At 46.2% G+C, this 23070-nt stretch overlaps 1 protein-coding gene across 2 annotated transcripts; it reads left to right on the forward strand.

Annotated features, from left to right (window-relative positions):
- Nucleotides 1-8693: 8693 nt before the first annotated feature.
- DUSP6 (dual specificity phosphatase 6) lies at nucleotides 8694-13786 on the forward strand. Of its 2 annotated transcripts, none has more exons than XM_081127564.1 (3): nucleotides 8694-10270; nucleotides 10836-11270; nucleotides 12294-13786. In XM_081127564.1, exons 1-3 carry the CDS (start codon nucleotides 9871-9873, stop codon nucleotides 12599-12601), a joined length of 1143 nt encoding a protein of 380 aa, XP_080983690.1. In that variant the 5' UTR covers nucleotides 8694-9870; the 3' UTR covers nucleotides 12602-13786. The 2 variants fall into 2 exon arrangements, with proteins under 2 accessions (XP_080983690.1, XP_080983691.1); XM_081127565.1 differs by having other exon boundaries at nucleotides 10836-11183.
- Nucleotides 13787-23070: the final 9284 nt, after the last annotated feature.

Below are 23070 nucleotides of genomic sequence, written 5' to 3' on the forward strand. Positions count from 1 at the left end.
ATTGGATTCTCTGCCTCCAGTTTCTCTTTCCCTTCCAGGCTACTCACCCCTTTGTTACCAGAATCATATTCTGAAATCATGCCACACCCCCGTAAAAATGTCTCTGATGACTTATCGCTGCCTAAAGAAAAATCCCAGACTCCTTAGCATGACATCCCGAGCACCTTTAAAGCATCTTTAAACCACCTTTCCTGTGCTCTTTGCCTCTCCACACCCTCTGTGCTGCTGAACGGAACCCACTGTCATGTGTGTCCATGCCTCCAAACCTCTGCTCCTGCCGGCAGCCTCTCCGGCCTGGAGCGCCTTGCCTTTCTTCTCCTGTCGCTCTGGGCTGGGGGAGAGGGAGGAGTCTGCTTAGCCATAAGGATCTAACTCCGGACACCCCCCAACACCCAAGGTTGATGAACCATTTCCTCCTCTTGGCTCCACTGCATTTCTTTTCTATTGCAATTACTGTACTACATTTGTTTTCTTACATTCTAGCTACCTGGGCACGTGTCTAACTTCCCCAATAAGACTTATTGTTTTGTAACAGAGGGTCTGAATCTTACTCATTCCCGTATGTCCCACAGTCATTTTAGTTCTAGGCCCACCACGGGTGCTCAAACACGATGGTGTTATCAAGAGAAACTTTCTTTTAGGCAAACGCACAGGCAGACCTGGGAACAGTTTCAGGCCTCCTGAGGAGAAATCAGGGTGCGTGCCGGCTCAAGAGTAGAGCTTACAGGGACAAGCCGATGCTTCATTCTAATGTCGCATTTTTTGGTTACGAAGTTATATTTGTGGGTCATGTGTACTATTTGATTCATCCTTTTAGGTTACCTTATAGAAAAACACCTGTACTTGCTGACCAGAGCTGATTGGTGAGAAACCTGGCGGTCTGGGATATTAGGAGCTTCTCAAAGTGTGAGTCACTGCTGGCTGCCAGACTGAACAACAGTTGCCTGGGTCCCTCTCTAGACCTTCTGAGTCAGTGTCCCTGAGCCGGAGGCAGGGTACGGACTATGAGCAACTATTTCCAAACATTTCTAAACATTTCACGTTGAGACAACTAGTGGGACTGATGGGGGATGCATGTTGCAAATCCTTCCAGGCCAGTTGTTCTCAGCTGAGGTTCCCTATTAGAATTACCTGGGGAGCTCTTGCTAGTGTCTGGGACCCACCTTACACCATTTAAATTAGAGGTACTGGAGATGGGACTTGGGCATCTATATTTTTCAAAAGCTCTGCTTCTGAGCCAAGTTGGCTGTTGGATAAACGTCAGATTCTTTTGATGAAAATCAGAGGCCTCTAGTGGTTGGAGGCCCCAGATTTGGGTTACGTGCCCCACTATACCCTACCTCCCTTTCACTATAAAAATAAATCCCATACCAAAGTTAACTAGATGAAAAAGAGATGTTTTAGCAAGTCGGTACAGTTGTACAAGCTGTCCTTCTGTCTACCCCAATACTTTGATTGACAGCATCTTGTAGGAAAGGGCCAGAGAAAGGAAAGGCAACAATGTTCCAAAATCAAAACCAGAGTTTAGAGTCTCACTGGGGACAGGATCCCAGCTGAAGTGAAGGGTGGGAGGCTCCTGCGCTTAGAGGCTGCGGTTACTTACCCAGGTGGGCTGGCTGCCTTCTGATATCTTGGTCCTGCAAGGTCTACAGGTCCTGCTGCCCCTCCTCTAACAATCACATATCAGAAATGCCACCAATTTCAGCAATAAAAATATTTTTTTAACATCCTTTGTGCTAAATTAAAAAAACAACAACAAACCTGTAGGTCACCCAGTCTAAGTTATTGTTTCAACATGAAGAACGTCACAGCTAATTATCCATCCCTAAAGCATTAGAATACTAGGTTATACTCAATTACTTAAAAGTAAATTACCATACAGACAATATAAGAAACGGGCAGAGAAATTGCACCACAAAGGCCTTTCCCCAGGGAAACTGGTTCGGTGAGGGTAAGGGGGAGGGCGAGCCAGAGGAGAAGGGGAGCATGATCTGGCAAGGGTTTAGACTTTTGGGTTTTGGGTAAAAAAATCTAAAAACTTCTGGTGGATCCAGAAAAACCTGATGGGAATACTACAAAACATGCATACTTGTCAGACATTTAATAAAAATAACCTTGAACTCATACATGTGCAGAATTACTATAGAAACTGTGTTAGCAGGTGGCCCATTTACTCAAGGTTGCAATGTGGCCTCCAGCACAGCACCCTTCACCCAAGGATGGAAGATTCCTTCCAGCCACTGGAGCATGGTTCTCATACCCAGTGGCTCAGGCACTCCCTCCTTCTCCCCCACCATCTGAAAAGCTCCTGCTCTGCTGGAAGTCAGAGGAGGGAAGGAATTTCCCAGAGGATGAGGCTTCTGAGATGCAGAAGGCCTCAAATGCTTGGATATATAAGTGGGTGCTCCCATCAGCGACTGCGAGCCTAGGTCACTGAGAGAGAATGGAACATTGCCAGTGCCAGTAGACTTCCAATTCCCTTTTTGCAAAATATGCAGTAAACAGGAATGGCCTCAAGCCCGGAGCGATGGAGGGGAGAAAGTGCCTGCTGCTTCAGCCTGCGAGTCCCAGACGGCTGGGACATCCCTCCTAGGCTATCAGCATTCCCACCGTCCCCAATTTATCCCTGTCTCTTGGCACACTGAGCACTTGTGATTTCTGGGCTGCTTATATCAGCAACTAAGAGGGGTGGGAAAGCAATCTACTGATACTATTTTTCAAAATTTTGTATGGATTGTTTTTCTATTCCTGAGAACAAAACTGACACTGTAGTGTTTTCCATTATATAATCCCTTTTCGGCGAGGTCAATAAACATTTATTTTGACCTGTTTGCATGTGTGTGTTAACAATAAAAATAGGTAAATGTTCATTATTATTGTTTCAGGACTGTTCCTACACTTTGACAAATAGAAGTCATTTATTACAATAGTCCTGTGATATGTTATCTCCATTTTACAGGTGAGAAAACTGAGGCATACGGAGATTATGGGATTTCCTGCAGTCACACGACTGGAAAGCATGAGAAAACTGAGGCATACGGAGATTATGGGATTTCCTGCAGTCACACGACTGGAAAGCATTAGAATCCAGGTTGGTCTAATTCCAGAACAGTCTTGACCAGCAATACAGAAGTCAACAAATTATGTAGAAGGTGCCATTTTAACAAATTCATAACAGGCTGCATGAAGTCATACTTTAGAGCCACTCTTACTGAGGAGAGAGCAGAATATACTAGAGAGGCTTCAAAGGGTCTGAAAAGTGAGTTTGGATTCCAGTGTAATTACCTGACATTTGAGCCCAGCTTTTCCCACTATAAAACTGTGGAACTGGTAGACCTGCTTGGCAGAGTTATCACAGCAGTTACAGTTACCACGTGCAAAGTCTGGTGTAGACTAGAGTGTAGCCATTATGTTGCTATTTTGATGATATATCCAAATATAACTTTTATAATTAACCTATCAAATGGCCTAAAGCAGTATTGCTTAGACTGGAGTGTGGAGGCCCTTGGGTTTCCAGCAAAACATTCTTGGGGGATCTGTGAGTTCTTAAGTTTGATAAACTGAGCGAAGCATTCCTTGGTGTGGACACACATAGTCATTTCTACTGATTACTGAGGCAAAATGGGCTGGCAGGAAATAGCCCCTACTTAGAAAAACAATTAGTTCTCTTGCACAACAGCTATTTGTACTGCTCACATCTGAGAAAATAAAGGAACACAAGAGAAAAGTCACCAGAGGAAACATGGCTCACACACGGAGGCACAAGACAAATATTCTGCGTGTAGATGCACCATGGCTAATGCCCAGGAAGGTTCTGGAAAGATGAACAAATATAGTCTCTTGCCTCCCCGGAAGGCACTATAAGCCTAATTTCCCACTAAGGATCATCCCTGGGGCTTTGGAAATAGTACAAAGTGAAGCAAGGTGCCATGGTCCTGCTTTCGCCCCCCCCCCCCCAAATGAGTGAGCTTGGCTGTACTGCAGAGGCATCTTCCAGATGCCTTCTTACATATACATGGCCATGTGCTTTTACATCTCCTACTTTGTGAAAATAAAGGATAAGAGGGAAGAATCAATGTTTTCCGGCTGGAAGGAAAGAGACTAAAAGCTTTTGAAAGAAGAAATCAACATTGTTATCTTTAAATGAATTTTCTTGCTGAAGACTTCAAAAGAATATTCTAGATAAAGTCTATGGGATCCTGAATGCAAATTATGTGCATTCCATCAGGTGATAGAAAACAGAAAGACAAGAAAGCTGATGAAGACCATAATTTTTGAAAGCTTAGTCAGATTGGGGCCAAGGTCTGAATTTCACACCTGTTCACATTTTTCTTCCAGTTGTTATCATTCTGGCAAGATGTTAAAGTGGTGTCGTTTATAGGACAGCTCCAACCACTGCTCCCTGGATGTGACTATAGATGGGTGATTCTGGCACGGCTAATGACCAACTACCTGCTAGCAGCCATCTAACCTAGCCTGCCTCCCCTCCCCCCCCCTTCCTGAATTATTTGGGAAAATCATTAACCCTGCAGTCCCTCACCCTGGGGCGGCGAGCTAAGTACAGCTGCCGCATAAGAAGCAGTTTGATTGCAAACCAGGACCTGCAGTTGTGGTTTTAATTTGGGGCACATATTTGAAACTCCTTTTGGTTTTCTCTGTGCACAGCCTATCCACAGCCTATCCTATTGTCTGTCAGTCCTTTGGGCCCCTTGGGTTCCTGCTGATCAGACATAGCTCACTCTCTTTTTCAGGCATCTGTGAAGAGACCTCAGCATGAGTTTTGTGAACCCCATATGCTCTTTATTTCAGGTCAGACTATTTCAAAAGTATTTCTCAAATCCAGTTAAATTCCACTAATTCTGAGGTTTAGCTGTTCCGAAAGCCACTGTCACTTTGAGGGCTCCCTTGGACCTCTAAAAGTGAATCTTGAATATGCCACATGACTACATTTTAAGTCAGACCTTCCAAAACATGGTCTCCCTATTAGCTGAAAACCTGTTTAACTATTTTCACATGATGTGTTAATAAATGTCATTGTATTCATAGCAATTACTCCAAGAAGATTAAAGGTCATGCTGATTCTTTTGGGTCTCTTAAAGCCCAAGTGTCCTCAATGCAGGAAACTTCCTGCAAAGCTGGGATGCTTCTCCAGTAGTCAGGCAAACATTCACAACTGAAAGGCTTACTTTTAAGCAGCTTCCTAGGGCGATCCATCAGGAAAAATGGGTTCTCAGTGCACGCACATGCACACAGGAATTAGGATCTCTGAAACTGCCTCCCTGCTCTTAGACACAGCCCTCTACATGTGAGTGACACCTTAAGCAGGGAATGGAGGCCTCTGGAAGTAAGGAGGCCTGTGAGTCTTCCAGTTGCTAGAACTCTTCTGAGAGTGTTTCCTGGGAGGCTGGGTGACAGGGCCAAGATGTGAAGATTCAAGACAGGGTCATCAGCAACAGTGTGTCAGCTTTGTGCAGGAATAAAGCTGCGGTGAGTTTTAAAAACATCATTTTTTGAGTCCCCATATCATGCCCAATACTTTTGTATGTCGTCTAGTGTGTCTCCAATCCTCACAGTCCTTTGAGGATTATGACTAATCCCAGTTCTGCACACTACTGAATTCCTTTCCTTGCTTTCTTTTTCTCCATAGCACGTTCACTTTCTAATATACTGTACAATTATTTCTGTTATTTATTGCCTGTCTTCACTAGGATGTAAGCTCTGGGAAGGCAGGTATTCTCTCTGTTTTTATCCACCGCTGCTTTCCTGGAACCCAGAATAAATGAGTGGATGAATGCACGAATGGAGGCACAGGGAGGCCGGTAACTGTGGTCTGTCAGACAAGTGAGTGATCCAGCTAAGATCTGAACCCAGGCCCGTGTGCTACACAGGCAACTGGATAAGTAATGGTAGTTGTGAAGATCCAAGACACACTCTGAGTGGTTGACTAAATGAAGAGATGCATACAATCAAAGAAAACCACTAGATGTAGAAGGAACAGGAAAACAAGCCTAACTTTTGATCCTAACATGTGTGGGGAGGCTACAACAGAATATGGGACTCTGGTGGTCAAAATTCAAAGTGCAGATCTTAATCCTGCACATCCCAGCAGGGAACGGCACAGCGTGGCATGATCTCTATGACATCCTGTAACACTTACTTGTATGTGGTTAATCCTTAAAGGCCTGGCCTCAAATCCCGTGTCCACTGGTTTCTAACCTGTGACCTCAAGCAAATTCCTTAATCTCTGTGAATGGAGACAATTTACATGGGTTTTCTGAAGACTGACCAAAATTATGAATTTAAATAGAGAAATGGGTACATGCCTGCCATGTAGTAAAGGCCCAATATGTATTATTTCTATTATTTCTATTGAATCAGTTTGGTGTGATTGGAGAACAAACAAGAGTGTTTTTTAAAAGGACTGGTTAGAAGTTAGAAAAGTAACTGGGCACTTTCTGTCTGTTAACTGAGTTAACGGATTTTGACTGGTCTGTAACAGCACCTGCTTTGCTTGACAGCAGAATTGGGATGGATTAAACTTCTTAGGGCAGTTCCTCACAGGGCTTCTCTGTACCCCAGCCAATTTCAGGCGAACTGTTAGGGAGTCTTTGGGATGGAAAGGGCTCAGGCCATTGTGCAGGTTTGGAATTCAGAGCGACAAAAATAATATTAACAGCTAGTAGCACACCACTTTAGGGCATTTCATTTCACCCATCCAATCATCGCAGGCATTTTGACCATCCTCATGATGCCACCGAGGAAGACCGCGGCTTAGAACACTTAGAAGATTTAACCACGTTCGAGTGTTTAGGAAGCGATTGAGGAGTAATTTAAACCCGAGCCGCCCCACTTCAGAGGCTCTTCACGCCGTTTGTTTTAGGACCGAGCGGTCAGAATGCCATTTTATAAAACGTGCTGAGTAGGACCGACATTGCGTTGCTACAAAGTTCAGAAGCCTGGGTCAAACGCAATGTTTCCATCTACAGGTCTGCAAAGTGTTGCGATTATCCTCCCCAATTTAGGCGCAGGCTCGGGTAACTGCACTTTCTAAAACAGCTAAATAGAAACCCCTGTTCCTCCCAGCGTCTTCTGTGGGAGGTCCAGGGCTGAGAGTCTGCCGCTCTCAGTTCTGCAGCGGGGCGACTGCGTCTCCCCTCCTCGCCTCCAGTTACTGAAACGCCGGGTGCCCGGAACGTCGGTAACAGGTGGGGGCGGATCGGAGGCGTCAACTCCAGCGCAGGCCTCCTCCAGCTGGAACTGGGTGATATTCAGTAAAATATGGGAATTTTGTTCCAAGGCATGCCCAAAAAAGGAGCGGGGCGAGGAGCGCGGCCGCCCCCACCTTCGTCGCACACGCCGCTCCAGGGGCGGCCTGCGTGCTGCAGAGCTCCAAAATTGGCAACCTGGGCTTCACGGTCGGCTTTTTTTAGCCTACATTCCCCAAACCAGGGAAGAGGCGGGCGACTAAAAATGCAAATCGGAGCGGGGCGTCAGCATGCTGGCCCGTGGGTGCGGGGAGTCTGGCTTAAGGGAGACCCCGCGACCTCAGGTGCCCTCGGTTCCATCTGCGCCGGGCACCGAGCGCCGGGAGGGGCGCTCGGAACAGCCGCTCGGGGCCAAGCCGCAGCCCCCGCTCCCGCCTGCCTGGCTGCAGGCGCACAAAGAGCGGCCTCTTTTCCGCCGCGGGTTAGGGAGGGGAGGCCGGATTAGGGCCCGGGCCTTCCGGCCTCAGCCGACCCCCCCCCCCCCCCGGCCCCCCACCCGCGGCGGCGCCGCGCCCGCCGCGCACAGGTGGTTTTCCGCTCAGGAGAGGCCGGCCCCGGCACTTTTATATAACAATGGAGCTCGGGGCGCCCGGACCGCGCCGCCCAGTCGCCGAGGCCCCGGCGGGGCCACGCCTCCATCCGGCCCCTAGCGGCCCGCCCTGCACCCCGGCGCCTCGGCCAGGCGCAGCTCTTTGGCCGGGCCAGCAGCACCCGATTACCTGCTGGCTCTGCAGAGATGCAGAAGCATTCCCTCGGACTCCCAGCCCTCCTTAAGAGCCAGGGGGTCCCGGCACATGCTCCCCTCAGCCTCCGTGGGCCGCGACGGAGCCCACAGACCCGCACTCAGCCCCGCACTCGTCAGCGGGGTCGCCCGACGTCCCTCTCCCACTTAGCTAGGGGGCTGGGGTGATGGGGGTGCTGACAAGGAGGGCAACGTGCTGGCGCGACCGGTGCTCCGCTAGTGCCCCTTGAGGCAGAGGAGGGGGCTGCGGCTCTCGCAGGGAGGGGAGTGCCGGGGGGAGGGGGGGCGCAGGCTCCCCTTTGACCTGCATCTCTGTCTACAGTAACCAGTTACCGAGCCCAATCTATCCCTGCAACCTGCAGGCCTAGCGGGAGGACTTCCCCGAGCCTCGACGATGGTGGGGCAGCCCCCAGGCTTCGCGCGCCCTGGTGCACTTCGCGCAGGTAGCCCCGCCAGACCAGCTTTTTCGGAAGCCAAGCTCGCTGGCAGAAAAGATTAACGAGCGTGACCCCCGACCCCCACAGCGCACGGTGGGTGACGGGCGTGGGGGCTTAGTTCCTCGGAACAAAGACTCCTAATTCCCCACGCCGCTGGAGGGGAATAAAAGCATCGGACTGGCCCATTAAGTTTGTTTCTGCGGTCTCCACCGTTTAAAGAAAAAAATAATTAAAACGCTATTTTAAAAAAGCTTTATTCCTATTATCTTAACAACAGGTATTTGTTTGCTTTAAAAATGTTTCAATGTCATCCTGGTTTGTTTCCAAAGATGTTGGATTAACATTTAACACCTCATCGGTCACTAAAGCCCAGGCAGTCCAGCAGCCCCAACACAGCCTCGGCTAAAAGAACATCAGAGCAAACAGAATTGGGCTTTTAAAACTGGCAAACAAATGTCACACCGCCTAAAGGAGGGCGGGCGGGAGCGCGGGGGGGGGGAGGGGGAAGGTTAAGGCGAACTCCGGTCCAAATGAGTTTAAAGGGAATAAAAAGGAAAAAAAGTCAGCCCAAGTTTTCCTAAAGCTAGCTTGCGAGTACAGGCGTCACGAACAAGGGCTTTTGTGCCTGCTAATTGCACCGTTTGTGCGCAAAAGTTCCGACGCGAAGTGTGAACTCTCAACAGAAGGAAACATGAGACAACTGAAGTGCCCTGGTTTATGTGCCCCGCTCCTCCGCCGCCGCCGCCTCCTCTTCTTTCTCCTTCCTCCCGCCGAGCCGGTGGTTGCAGCTTGTTTGCACTGGGGCTTATCCGGAGCGGAAATTCCTTTCCGTTTTTGTGAATGACAAACTCATTAACAATTCATCAACACAACCTGTTCCAGCCGGCCCGTCTCCACGGCAACAGCCCCTTCCGCAGCTCGCTCATTGGCTGGCCGGGAGAATGTATCCATTGAGACGCTTGCTGTTTGTATCCATTGAGGAGCTGCCTCGCGCAGGGGGTGTGCGAGGGCTGAGTCCGAAAGACAGAGAGCGAGGCTTGAATAACCCGAGGAGAAAGACGCTCCGGTGGATTTGAGGCGCAGCCTTGGAGGGAGGGATTAGGAGCCGCTGGACTTTTTCCCCTCACCTCCCCTCTCAGTAGCCCGGAGTCCAAATTAATTGGATTTCATTCACTGGGGAGGAACAAAACTGTCTAGGCGGCTTCATTCAGAGCGATTCATTGACGCCGAGAGCGAGCGGCTGCGGCTGGGCGCGGAGGGAACCGCCGGCCTCCCTTCTGTCTCGTCTTCCCCAACCTCTAACCCGGCTCGGGAAGAGCGCGGTGGAATCCGACCCCGCTCGGGGGCTTCGCGCGGCGCGCTCGGCCTATGCCTGCCCCGAGGGGCGACTGCTAGGCACCCCACCCTCTCTCGCAGTTCGACCCCCATGATAGATACGCTCAGACCCGTGCCCTTCGCGTCGGAAATGGCGATCAGCAAGACGGTGGCGTGGCTCAACGAGCAGCTGGAGCTGGGCAACGAGCGGCTGCTGCTGATGGACTGCCGGCCGCAGGAGCTGTACGAGTCGTCACACATCGAGTCAGCCATCAACGTGGCCATCCCGGGCATCATGTTGCGGCGCCTGCAGAAGGGCAACCTGCCCGTGCGCGCGCTCTTCACGCGCGGCGAGGACCGGGACCGCTTCACCCGGCGCTGCGGCACCGATACCGTGGTGCTCTACGACGAGAGCAGCAGCGACTGGAACGAGAACACGGGCGGCGAGTCGGTGCTCGGACTGCTGCTCAAGAAGCTCAAGGACGAGGGCTGCCGGGCCTTCTACCTGGAAGGTACGTGCTGGGGGGTGCGGCGGGGCACGCCGCCTGGAAGTGCCCTGGGCTGCGCTTGGCTGGAGCTTCGGAGCCGCGCTGCCCTGCGGGGGGCGGGCTGCGGGCTGCGGGCTGCCAACCGTGCGCGTCCCGCACGGGCGAGCCGGGCCGGCGCCGAATCCGCCGGCTTCGGGGCTGCAGCACCCGCCGATTCTAATGAGTTCTTCGCATTCGGAATAGCCTCCAGCTTCCCTTGCTTTCCTATATCGTTCGGGTTTGAATTAAGATTTGCAGGGCGGGACAGGTCGTGGGGGTTGCATATGGGCATTTCCTAGCTCCTCAAAATGCTCAGAAAAGTTGCCATTTTGTGCGTTTCCGGATTCAAGAGAATAAGGGCTCTCGGGGGAGGCGGGCCTGTTCATTGCCTTTCCAAGGGTGCGCACCGAAGTGTCTTTACTGCCCCTGGCTCTGTGCGTAGGGGGTTCGTCAGGTGCCGTGGTGTTTCCTACGCCCGGCTGCGGCTTTCAAAGCTGTGAAAACTACTACGGGGTCTCGGGTTACACGATTGCTTTTCTCGTCCTGGCAGGTGGCTTCAGTAAGTTCCAAGCCGAGTTCGCCCTGCACTGCGAGACCAATCTAGACGGCTCGTGTAGCAGCAGCTCGCCGCCGTTGCCAGTGCTGGGACTCGGGGGCCTGCGGATCAGCTCCGACTCCTCGGACATTGAGTCTGACCTTGACCGAGACCCCAACAGCGCAACGGACTCGGATGGCAGCCCGCTGTCCAACAGCCAGCCTTCTTTCCCCGTGGAGATCTTGCCCTTCCTTTACTTGGGCTGTGCCAAGGACTCCACCAACCTGGACGTGTTGGAGGAGTTCGGCATCAAGTACATCTTGAACGTCACCCCCAATTTGCCGAATCTCTTTGAGAACGCAGGCGAGTTTAAATACAAGCAGATCCCCATCTCGGATCACTGGAGCCAAAACCTGTCCCAGTTTTTCCCTGAGGCCATTTCTTTCATAGGTGAGACTAATTAACAGTACTCGCTCCTCGACTCTCAAATGAAAAATTCTTAGCCATTCACAGAATTTAAGCTTTTAATCTTTCTTGTTGCCTGCTAACTTGTTAGCCTACAGGTCTCTAATGTTCCTAGGACCTTCTTAATTCTAGTTTACCGTCTTGCTAAGGAAAGAAAAAACACCTTTTGATAAGGTTGTTGACCACAGGTGCATTTGAAATGCAGTCTGTTTTTTGACTCTTTGAATTCAGTTATTGGAAGGGGGGGGTGTTCATAATCAAACAACAGAATTTTCCCACAATCTGCAGACTGGGGTAGGGCTAGATATAGGCAGGAATTTTAGCACTGCTTTATAATTTTAGAAGACGTGAAGTTATTTTAGGACATCAAGTTAGTTGCTGGAAAACCCTGTGAATGCTAGATGTTGTAATCCAGTTGAATGTTACTGTGATACCGGTGAACAGTGAGACAGTGAGGGTAACCTGAGCCCAGCAGGAAGGACTGTGGGCTGGAAGCCTGGAGAAGCGAATCTCCAGGCATTGTAATGCATTTCCTATTACAAAGGAACTCATTTTCAGGCCATGTCGACATCCTGTTCCTCCTAATGGGCTGTCCCCTGTGACTTCCCTCTCTCTTTTAAAATGCCTGAATACCTCCATTGTTAGCTGCACAACAGTTGGAGAATAATTTAATAGACCCTTGCAGTCTGCTTGTCTGTATAAAAGGCATTCACTACCATATTGCAGGGTTTCTGGTATTCACATGCTGAGGCAAAGAATGCACACATTAAGGAGTTTTTTGTTGGCAGAAAATTAATACAAAAGCTCCCTTTTCAGAAAATATCTGAAATATGTAATTGTGCCCAGTGTACATGTTTTATCGCAATGACACATTTTCTGCTGCCTGCAGGGCTAAACAGCCAGACATGATTACTCTTTGGATCTTTTTAAAAAATTCATCTTTTAGACTGATCATTCACAAAGGGTGGTTTTTCGGTCTGCTGAAATCTTGCCTTTCTGTGTTTACAGATGAAGCCCGGGGCAAAAACTGTGGCGTATTGGTGCATTGCTTGGCTGGCATCAGCCGCTCAGTCACTGTGACTGTGGCTTATCTTATGCAGAAGCTCAATCTTTCAATGAACGATGCTTATGACATTGTCAAGATGAAGAAATCCAACATCTCCCCCAACTTCAACTTCATGGGCCAGCTGCTGGACTTCGAGAGAACGCTGGGACTCAGCAGCCCCTGTGACAACCGGGTCCCTTCGCAACAGCTCTACTTCACCACCCCCTCCAACCAGAATGTCTACCAGGTGGACTCCCTGCAATCCACGTGAAAGGCCCCACATTCCTTCATGCTGGGATGTGTCCTTTCCTTTAGCAGTTTCTCTTGACAGCATCAGCTGGGCTGCTTTCTTTGTATGTGGCCCCCGGTGTCCAAATGACACCAGCTGTCTATTAGACAAGGTTATCACATGTGGAATTGGTTATTGCAAGAGAGAGATTTGCTCCATTCTCGTTGGAACAACAGGACTTGCTGTATAGATACAGACCGTAGGTTTGCTCCACACCGGTGTGTACAGCCTACCCATGCAGGGACTGGAACTTGAGGACTTCCAGATAAATAGGGTAGGACCAAATGGTAGGATAGGAGCGTGTATTCTTTAGGGCCTTGTATGACTGTTTCCTTTTGCATCTGGAACTGACTATATTGTCTTCAGTGAAGACTGATTCAATTTTGCATATAGAGGAGCCAAAGACAGGTTTCAGCTCTGTAGTATCAGTTTGCAAAAAACACACATTAATAATAGATAAAATAAATCTGATACTCCATTTGATTATTGTAAATATTTGATCGTAAATCACTTGGCATTGTTTGAATTGTGTTTGTTTTTTCTTTGATGGGTTTAAAAGAAATCATCCAAAGGGAGAAAGAGCAGTATACCACTTCTTAAAACAAAAAATGGAAACTTTTGCTCTTTTCTAATCCAAAGGATATATTTGCAGCATGCTCAACTTTACCAGTTCTGAATGACATTTTCATGGACACTATAATCGCTGAGACCTTGTTATGGTGCAGTCCTCAGTCTCTTTCATATAACTTCCTTGTGATCCCCCCCTTTAATGTAGTTTGACTATGCCTTACCTTTGTAAATATTTTGGCTTGTGTTGTCTTAAAGGGGATACCTTGGAAAGGCACCAAAATCATGGGCTCACTCTTTTTTTTTTTTTTTAAACTTCAGCTGTGCTAAACAGTATATTACCTCTGTACAAAATTCTTCAGGGAGCGACACCTCTAATGCAATACTTTGGGTTGGTTTCTTTCCTCTTAAAAATTTTGTATAAAACTGGAAGTGTGTGTGTGAGCATGGGTACCCATTTGATAGGGGGAGTGCATATGATTGTGAAGCGGGGAGAGTTAAGTTGCTTCATTATGTTCATGGTGTAAAGTTTTGAGATGAAATTTATTATAAGAATGTAAAACCTTAAATTATTAATAAATAACTATTTTGGCTATTGAAGGGGTGTGTATTTTTTTTTTTTTTTTAATTGTACCTGAATGTGAAGTGACACATTTTAGCTATTTTTCAGTTGGGAATGACACTGGCTTATAAAATACATATAGGCACAGCGAGGCAAAGTTCTCATCTTTTAAGCTATTTCAAGAATGGTTTTCAGGTGCAGCTTATGAAATTAATCTTTTGCTTCAAATAGGGTGACATCATAGAATAGACTGACTTTACCTTGTGTATGGATAGCACTTTCTATGAATATAGTTCTGGCTTATTTAGTAATCCTAATGCTCTTGAAAAAAGAGTAAGCCATAGGAATACACCTTGCCGCTGAGGAAATAAGGATATTAATGAGTAGTCAGAGAGGGGGTGCCAGAATGACAAGATGACAGTCACAGTGTTAACCTCTCCTTCCTTCTCCATCAGGATCTTCTACTCAGTCATACACATGCCAAGGAGAAAGCAGGGGTAATTATTTTTCCACTTAGTTTACTGTCTGGCAGTTCTACTTGCCAATTATCCTGAAGTTGGAGTAACAGATCAGGAGTGGTGTCTCCCTTTCCTCATGCACATGGCAAAGTATATCTAAGCTTTCTCACTGGAGCCTGGATTTGGCTTTTAAGTTTAACATTGACATTTTAGTTGGAGCTTTGTCACACCTGCTGTAATGTACTTTGTGCTTAACTGGTTTAGGATGTAGGTCAGAAACCACAATTGAACCTGATGGAGGTTATTTTGAACAGTTTCTTTCAAGGTAAAGGCTTACTATCTTGTCATTTTCTTTGGGACACCCCCTCTTGTCCCAAGTGTAACAGTACACAAGCCAAAATAAAAGTAAAGGGCAGGTGTGTGAAATCAAATGAACTAGAACATAACTACATTTTGTGCTCCTTTCAAATAAGTTTAGGCCCTTTATCTGCAGTGGAGAGAAAGATGAGCTTTCCACCCACATGGCACATGTGAGGTGCCAGTTGGATGGTTTGGTAATCTACATGATAGGCATGTGGCCCTGATTTTATGGCAATCGCATCAAACTGTCCAGTGTGGCTTTCAGCAACAGCATGTGTGAAAGGCAAACGTGCAGAAAACTACCAAGTCAGTCTCCCATTTGGCTTCCCCCAGTCAGCCGGAGCTCAGAAAGGAGAAGTGGGTTGCAGTTCCACTTGGCCCGTGTTAATCCAGTTCTGAACGGTTTCCGCTCCTGGCATTCCCTAAACTGGCTGTTCAAAGTGGGGATTTGCAAGCAGCGTTAGCAATTTCCTGTCCAGCTGCAGCTCAAGTAGCTGTGTGCTCACCTCCCCCCTCCTTTGTTCTGGTTTTCTTTTTCTTTTTTCTTTCTTTTTTCTTTAACATGGGCTGTGGATAATTTTAGTGCATTTCCTCTCTGTGGATTATCATCTTTCCTCCTCAAACTTGCATACATTGAGTTCCTACTGCTCCGCTCAAGCCGACAGCTGGCCTCCCCAGCACTTCCTCTCGGTTCACTGTGGGTTTGTTGTTTGTCAGTCCACTTCTGAAATTAATAATGTTTTCTGGCCAAGTGCCACAAGCCATTACCACAAAGGGGAAGTAACACATATGAATAGCAGGAAGCCATGCAGGGTCACAGTGTGAGCTGAACCTGCGGAGGGAACATAATTGAGCCTGGCCCATTCAGCAAGTGTCTGACATCGATTTGGGGAGAGGGAGCTCCCTGCATTTAAACAGCTCAAGCTGTGAAAAAAAAAAAAAAAAAGTTTCCAATAAATTGGTAGCAAATGGTCTTTGTCATCAGTCTGAATAAAAGAGGGAGCAAGAAGAGTTTAGGGCCCCCATAAAGTTGCAATGTTTGGGATCTCTGCCCCCCTGTCCTGGTATATTGTTTCATAAGGCTGGTGAACAGAGGGGGTCCTGCTTCCCTCTCTTGCCACAAAAGGACTCATGTTTAATGGGTGGTTTTCACGGTTCATACAAACCAGAAGATTCAAAGAGCTGTTCTCTCTTTCTTCTGTGGGAGGAGGAAGGTTGTAACCGACAGCATGGGCCCCCACCTTGCCTTGCGCCTCCCTTCCTGGCCATCCCTCTGTTCCTTTGGCTCCTTTGTGCTTGCAGGAGCCGCGGGAAGCGATCATTTTGCATCTTGGAGTTGGGCTCGCTTCCTGAGTGGAGCCCCACACGGTTACTAGGGCAACCTTTGCCAGCAGCTGCAGCGCGCCCGCCTCCCTCCTCACCTGCTGTCCCCATTAGTGGCTTCCTCAGGTCTCCGAGAAAGTGTTACCTTTCCTGGCTTCCTGCGGGGGGGTTAGGGGGGCCTTTCCGGAGAGGAGGTGATCTGCAGGTTTGGAGGGGGCTGTGGGAGACGTAGAGAATGCACCGGTTGATGGTATAAACTGGTTTTAGGGTTAAAATCAGACTGAGAAAGAATTATCTGGGGATAGAAATACCAGCACAGCCTTCAAAGGAGTGAAAATGAGACTTGGCCCAACCGGACAATTAGGAGACCTGAACTCTAACTCTTGCTCTCTCACTAATGAATCGGATAGCCCTGGGCGAGTTACCCGGCCTCACTGAGTTTCTTTTTTCTTGTCTGTCAAGTGAGAGAGTCTTTACCTTTCATTCTAGGGTTCTTTTATAATCCCAACCCTCTGGTCATGGATCTGTGACACATATTAGATAAAATAAGGTGCAGAGCAGGTGAAACAGTCAAGGTTTGTTAAGACTCTCAGATGCTGTACTTCACGTAGAGTATTATATCATTTAATCCCCAGACAGCTCTGTGAGATAGATCCTCTTATTAGCCTTACGTTTCAATGAGGAAACTGAGGCAGAGAGAGGCCAATAACACCTGAAATCACCTACTGGGAAGTGGCTGAACTGAGCTTTGCAGCATTAGCTCTTCCTGTTGCAAATTGCTTGCCATCAATATTTGCCTGTCTTTATAAAGTCCCGTGATGTTGAATAGGAAGTGGTGACCCCATTTTACAGCTGAGGAAGCGGAGGAAACAGAGGTTAAGTGACCTGCCAAATCAAACCCAAATTCGACAGCCAAATCACGAGAAAGCCAGAGGGCCCCAGTGGATATGTTGCCAGAGAGATGTCATATCTGCCTGGAAACTTCCATTCTCCCTTTCCACAGAGAAGTTGCCCTTTCTTGGGCTCATGAACACATAAATTACAAAACTGATTTTCCTAAGGATCTCCAGAGTGGCCCTGACCCTTGCCCACACTCCCCTTTCAGGATCACGCTAGTGAAAAGGCGCCAGAGAAATTCACCCCCTCAATCTGATTCCCCTGGAGAAAAGGTGGTTGGGGGTGGGGGGGTTCAGGTGGGGAGGTAGTGGGGGGTGGACACAGTGAGGGCAGATCATGTGATAGCTGGCTGTAAGTAAATATTCTTGAAAAGTCACCTAAAAAAAGTCAGTGTTTAGACCCAAAACTGCTTCAAAAGAATTACAATTACTTTGAGTATAAATTTATATGCAGTTTCTCAAGCAGTAATAATCATTTTCCAAAAGATCCTGTAGACTGAAAATTCAAAATACCTTTACTCCTGTTGTGTTTTCATCACAACTGGCCCCGAATGAGTCCAGTTTTAGTGACAGAATCTTCAAACTTCTTTAGTCCGAAATTGATTTCCTAAGAGCATTTAAGGGCATAGAACAAAGTTCAAACAATTCACAAATATTTATCCGGGCTTCTATCTGTATTGCCATGGTTTGATGAAACAAAGTTAAAGTAAAAGGCAACCGAAGACTTAAGCTCCCCAAGACTGAAGACAACGTTGTGTTTCTAAGTGTAATCTTTCTGTGTGTGCTCCAAATCAAAGTGGAACCATTAAGCAAGCCCTTGCATGTCTCTGTATGCTGCAACAGTTAAACTAACATTTTAGACCCTATATTTGATTTTTTTATATAGCCCACATGCAAACAATTTGGCCCAAAGGCCAAATTTTGTTTAGTCACAGAAAATACCATTAGATAATATGTGTGTACCGATTGCGTTTTAGCGATGAGTCGTTTTGGATCCCCATGTCTCCAAAAATGAACTCTCAGACACACAAGGAAAAAGGGAAGAAATATCCTATATGATTTGGTAATGACATCCTAAAAAGCACTAAGCAAGTGTGAAAAAAGTTGCTTCCTCTAAGCTGGAATTCCCTGTTTTCTGCTGTTAGAGACAACCTAACTAGTAATTATATTGAGCATTTTTTTTTTTTTTTTTAACTAGGTCTGGTTAATTCCTCCTGCAAATACTATCAGGAGAAAAAGGAAGAAAGAGGGAAAGGAGCAAAAGGGAATGGATCTTTGGAAACACACAGCTCCCAGGCCAGGACCGTTGTCGTGGGAATGTCCCTTTATCTTATGTGCTGGTTATTACCGCTGTATAACAAACCGCCCCCAAATGTAGCGGCTTCAAACAACAACTTTCGTTCACAAGCCTCCTTTGGGCAGATGCCAGCAGGGAAGGCTGCTTGTGCAGGGTAGCTGCCTTCCCAGGATGGCGCCCCCTCAGGCCTGGCAAGCTGGTGCTGGCTCTCAGCTGGGAGCTCACCGGTGTCAGGGCCAGCCACTTAGGCTCAGAATTCTCCACGTGGCCTAGATTTCCTCACAGCATGGTGTCTGGGTCCTCTGGGTGAAACCCCAAGTGAGAGAGCCAGGTGGACACTACTGACTTTCAGGTCCTAGGCCCAGGAGTCACTTCTGCTGTACACGGAGGCCCATCGTGGTTCAAGGAGAAGAGATGAAGGAGGGGCAAGATTCTGAAAGAGCACACGGGAAAGAAAACATTGTTGCTGCCACTTTTGGAAAAAACAGCCCTCCACATCTTAACACAGAAGCCGTTTGAGTGGAGGACAGAATGCTATCGAGCCCCGTATTAATCTCACGTAGCTATCTTGAAAACACGACAGTCAGCAACTGCTGTCATCATTCTTTTAATCCAACTATTTTTTCATCTGTCCCTAATGTTCACCAGAGAGCATGACATCAAAACAATCACTGAGATGGACCCATAAAATAGAGTCGCAAAGTTACCAACAGCAAGGGCCAAAGCTTCCATGCGAGAGGAGACTCCAAGAACGTAGGTGACCCTGAGGAGATGACAGATTTCACTCACTGAATAGACTCATGGAGAAAAAGGAAGGCAGGCAGGCAAAATTCGAGATTATTTAAAAATCAAAATGAGAACTGGAAAAATTGGAGCAGAAAAGGAAATAAGGTCTCCTGGGAGGTGGGGAGGTGAGGGATATGAAACTGGAAAGGGAGAAGAGAGCCGCCCCCTGTGCGTAATCACATAAGCACTTTGTTTCTATGGTCTTTGAAACTCTTTGCTAGCTTACATCCTAAAATAATTCAAAAACAAACATAAAACTATGCATTCTCGCATACGGTTTTAGGTTGACATCTAAATTTTTTATCAATTTTACGTAGGTGCCAATAATTTTTAAAATATTGTAAATATTGACAATTCAAATAAAATTTACATGTAGCCATTGAATGTTTAAGTGTAGCTAAGAAATTTAAATATATTAACATTGATACATCATGATTGAAAAAGTATATGAACAGTAATATTTTCACTTCAATAGTCAAAAGTTTTTCATCATTTCTCTTCCTTTTGAACTTGTACTCCATCATATTTCTTCCACAGTTTTTCTTCCTCAGCTAATGTACTTTTTTAAAATATATATATCCTTATTGATTTCAGAGAGAGGAAAGGAGAGGGAGAGAGAGAGAGAGAGAGAGAATCATCAATGATGAGAGTCATTGATTGGCTGCCTCCTGCACACCCCTGACTGAGGGTCGAGCCCGCAACCCGGGCATGTGCCCTGACCGGGAATCGAACCCTGATCGCCTGGATCCTAGGTTGACGCTCAACAGCTGAGCCACGCCTGGCAGGGCAGCTAATGTACTTTTATATGTGGGAGTCTTTCATTGGTTGCTGTTTTATAATTTTCTGCAAACTAAATATGTATATGTAATTTGAAATTAAATTTCCAATGGCAATAGAATTCTAAATATTAAATTTTCTTTATGTTAATTAAGTCATAATTGAATCAAAATTTTTTTTAAAAAATGAAAAAATAAGATTCACCCATAAAGTAAAATATAAACTTGTTTTTACCAAAGAATATGAATGTTTTCCTTTTGGCAGAGAAATGAAAACATTGAGTGTAGTGATAGTTTATTATTTTCATGCAAAATAGTATTTCATTGTATTCATTATACTAGGCCATCTTATATTGATAGACAATTGTTTTTTTCTTTCGGTTTTAGCTATTCTGAACAATGCTGCTAAGAGCACTTTGGGCATGTACCCTGATACACATGTACATGCATTTCCCTGGGGTAGACAAAGGAGAGGAATAGGTACAGGCTCTGTAGACCCCCATAACCTCAGATAATGACAAATTGTTTTCAAAGTGGCTGTACCAATTTAATTCCCACCCACCGTATTTGAGGTTTCATATATTTCCATGTTTTGGGCAACACTTGATATTGCCAGACTTCTTAGTTTTTGCTTATCTGGTGGATAAAATGGTCTTAGTTTTTGCTTATCTGGTGGATAAAATGGTTGTTTATCATGATTTTAATTTTCATCATTTTGATTTCTAATGAGACTGAGCTCTTGTCTTGTGTTGACTGACCATAAGCTATTTTATTTTGCAAAGTGCCTCGTCAAGTCCCTTGCCAGGTTTTCAATTGGGTTACTTCTGTTATTTGTATTAATATAAGGAGTGCTTTGATATTCTAAATACTAGGCTTTTATTGATTATATGCATTGAAAGTATCAGCACAATGCTTTTCAATGCCTCAAGCCTCTGGTCCTCCTCAGAGAATGTACCTCTTAGGTGTATTTTGGGGCAGGTTGTACACAGTACAATTCTAAAAGGTGTCAATCAGAAAGACAGTGACAAAAATGGCAGTGCCCAACCTGCATAACCATCCTTGTAGGCCTTAGAGACTCTTGTTTTTTGTTTTATTCAGATGAAGGGACTTGTGGCTAAAAATGTCTGGAAACCACTGATTGAATCTGTTTAATAAATGTGGAAACAGAGTCTGAGAGATTGAGTTAAAAGAACAACTGCTTTTGATTATCTAGGCTTTAGTGGAGCTGGTCTAGAAGCGTTTTGGGGCATTCTGCATCTTGGACCAAGTTTTGAAGAGGGTGCTTTTTCACAGATGTATGAAAAGAATGTTATAGGTATAGGTGATGAACTATGCCCAGCTTTGGAAGTAGTAAAAGACAAATTCTTTGTAAGACATGACAAGAGTATTTTTCAAGCTGTAGAACAGAGAACACAAATCAGGATGCCCAGAGATATGGTGGATGATACTTAAAGAGAATTTGCAGAACATAAAAATAACTTCTGCTTAGTCTCACTTTCCAGTTACATCTGGTTACAGAATCCTACTGTATCAGGAAGGATTAGGTTCAGAAGCCTGGCATAGAGAACACAAACTAAAAATCATTAAAACTCATAAGGGCTTATTCTATTCTGTAAAAGCGAGGAGATGAGAAATCCTGGCCTTACTGGGCAACTTCGCAGAATCATCTGAAACTTGGGCTTATTCTAGCTTTTATTCCCACGGTCATAAAAAGGTGACTCCATCACTGGTCATCATACTCACATTCCAGGCAGTAGGAAGGGGAAAGGAAGGAAGGAAAAAGGGCGCATTTCCCTGCAGAATCAGTTCCCTTAAAGAAACTCCTTGGAACTCCTACACCAGACCTGTACTCTTCTCACTGTTCAGCATTAACCATGTAGCCAAAGCTAGAGAGCCTGGGGATGTAGACTTGCTGTTGGGTACACGCATCACCTAATATAATTAAGGTTCTGTTACTTGGGAAGAAGGGGAGACTGAATATTAGTCACCCACTTTCTTTCCTGGGGGAAACCCTACCCTCACCATGTTAGTGATTGGTTCAAGGACAAGGCATGATTTGAGTCCAGCCAATCAGATTACACTCTGCATTTTTCTATGGAAAAGATCGTCTCTGTGTGACTAAGTCCCAGATGAACTGAATCAGAATGACTGGATATGAGAATCTGTTTTTTTAGAAAAGATCCCAGGTGATTCTTTTGATTGGCCAGTTTGGGAATTACCAGATATACCATATGTATTAAACCAGCAGTTAATTTAATGTAGCATCTCCTTTTTCAGGGTCTTCAACAGTGTGGAGGAAGCTCACTACAGGTCTTGAATAACATGGGACATCAGAAGACTGAGCATGTAGTTTAGCTGTAACTGCACCATAAGCTATCATGAGCTCACTGCTATGGACTCTCTTAGAGTTATGATTTTTCTCTCTTATATGCCCTATAAACTAGCACTTGAAAACATACATTGTCCTAAAAATACTTTAATTTCGCCAGGGCTTCTAGGTCTGCTTTGCTGGAATTTGGTGTCAAGATCTGTGTTCACTTAATCAGTACTCTCTGTGATTTTATAGACCCCGGCCCACCAACTTTCCTATTTTGTCCTTCCAGACTGAAGTGTTTTAAAGTTTCTGGTTTCTTCACAAACCCTAATAATTTTAAGGGACCTTCTCTGGATACGTTCCAGTTCCATTATGACATTTTTGAGGTTTAATGACTGGAACTCCACCCAGCATTTGTGAAGAAGATGAATACTCGTGTCCCTGTGTGCATGTGTGCGTGTGTGCGAGCACTCACGAGATCGGGCTTTCTATTTTGTTTTTTAACATCCTTCCTGATGATGCTTGCTTTTGTGACTGCCACAATGCTTTGGACCGGCTTCTTCAGGCAATGTCTCCAGTGATGCCATCACCCTTTTCCTGGATCACGTCTGCACTCGGAGGCCACGGCCCCTTGAGAATGAGGTGGGCTGTTTCCTGCGGGCATGATGTATAGCTGTCTCCACCGAGGACACGCTCCCCGCTCACTCACATGGCGCTATGAGATCTCCACGTTTATTCTTGTCAGGTTAATATTTCAATTGCCAGAAAATCTTGATGTCATTTATAAATTTGAGACTCCACTTTATTGATGTTTAAATAACTTTGGCAAAATGGTAAGCAAGACTGGTTCACGTACAGAATCATGAAACACAATTTTTTTATTCTCATCAGACGGCTTGTTTAGAGAGAGGAAAGGAGAGAGAGAGAGAGAAAAACATTGATTGGCTGCCCTCCATACGTGCCCCCACTGGGGACCCGGCCAGGACAAACCAAGGCCTGTGCCCTGACTGGGAATTCAACCTGCAACCTTTCGGTGCTCAACCAACTGAGCCACTCCAGCCGGGCATGAAACACACAATTTCTAATATGTTCTCAAACATAAGCATTATTAT

The sequence above is a fragment of the Miniopterus schreibersii genome, assembly GCF_964146895.1.
Source record: "Miniopterus schreibersii genome assembly, chromosome: 2".
In the NCBI taxonomy this organism is placed as follows: domain Eukaryota; kingdom Metazoa; phylum Chordata; class Mammalia; order Chiroptera; family Miniopteridae; genus Miniopterus; species Miniopterus schreibersii.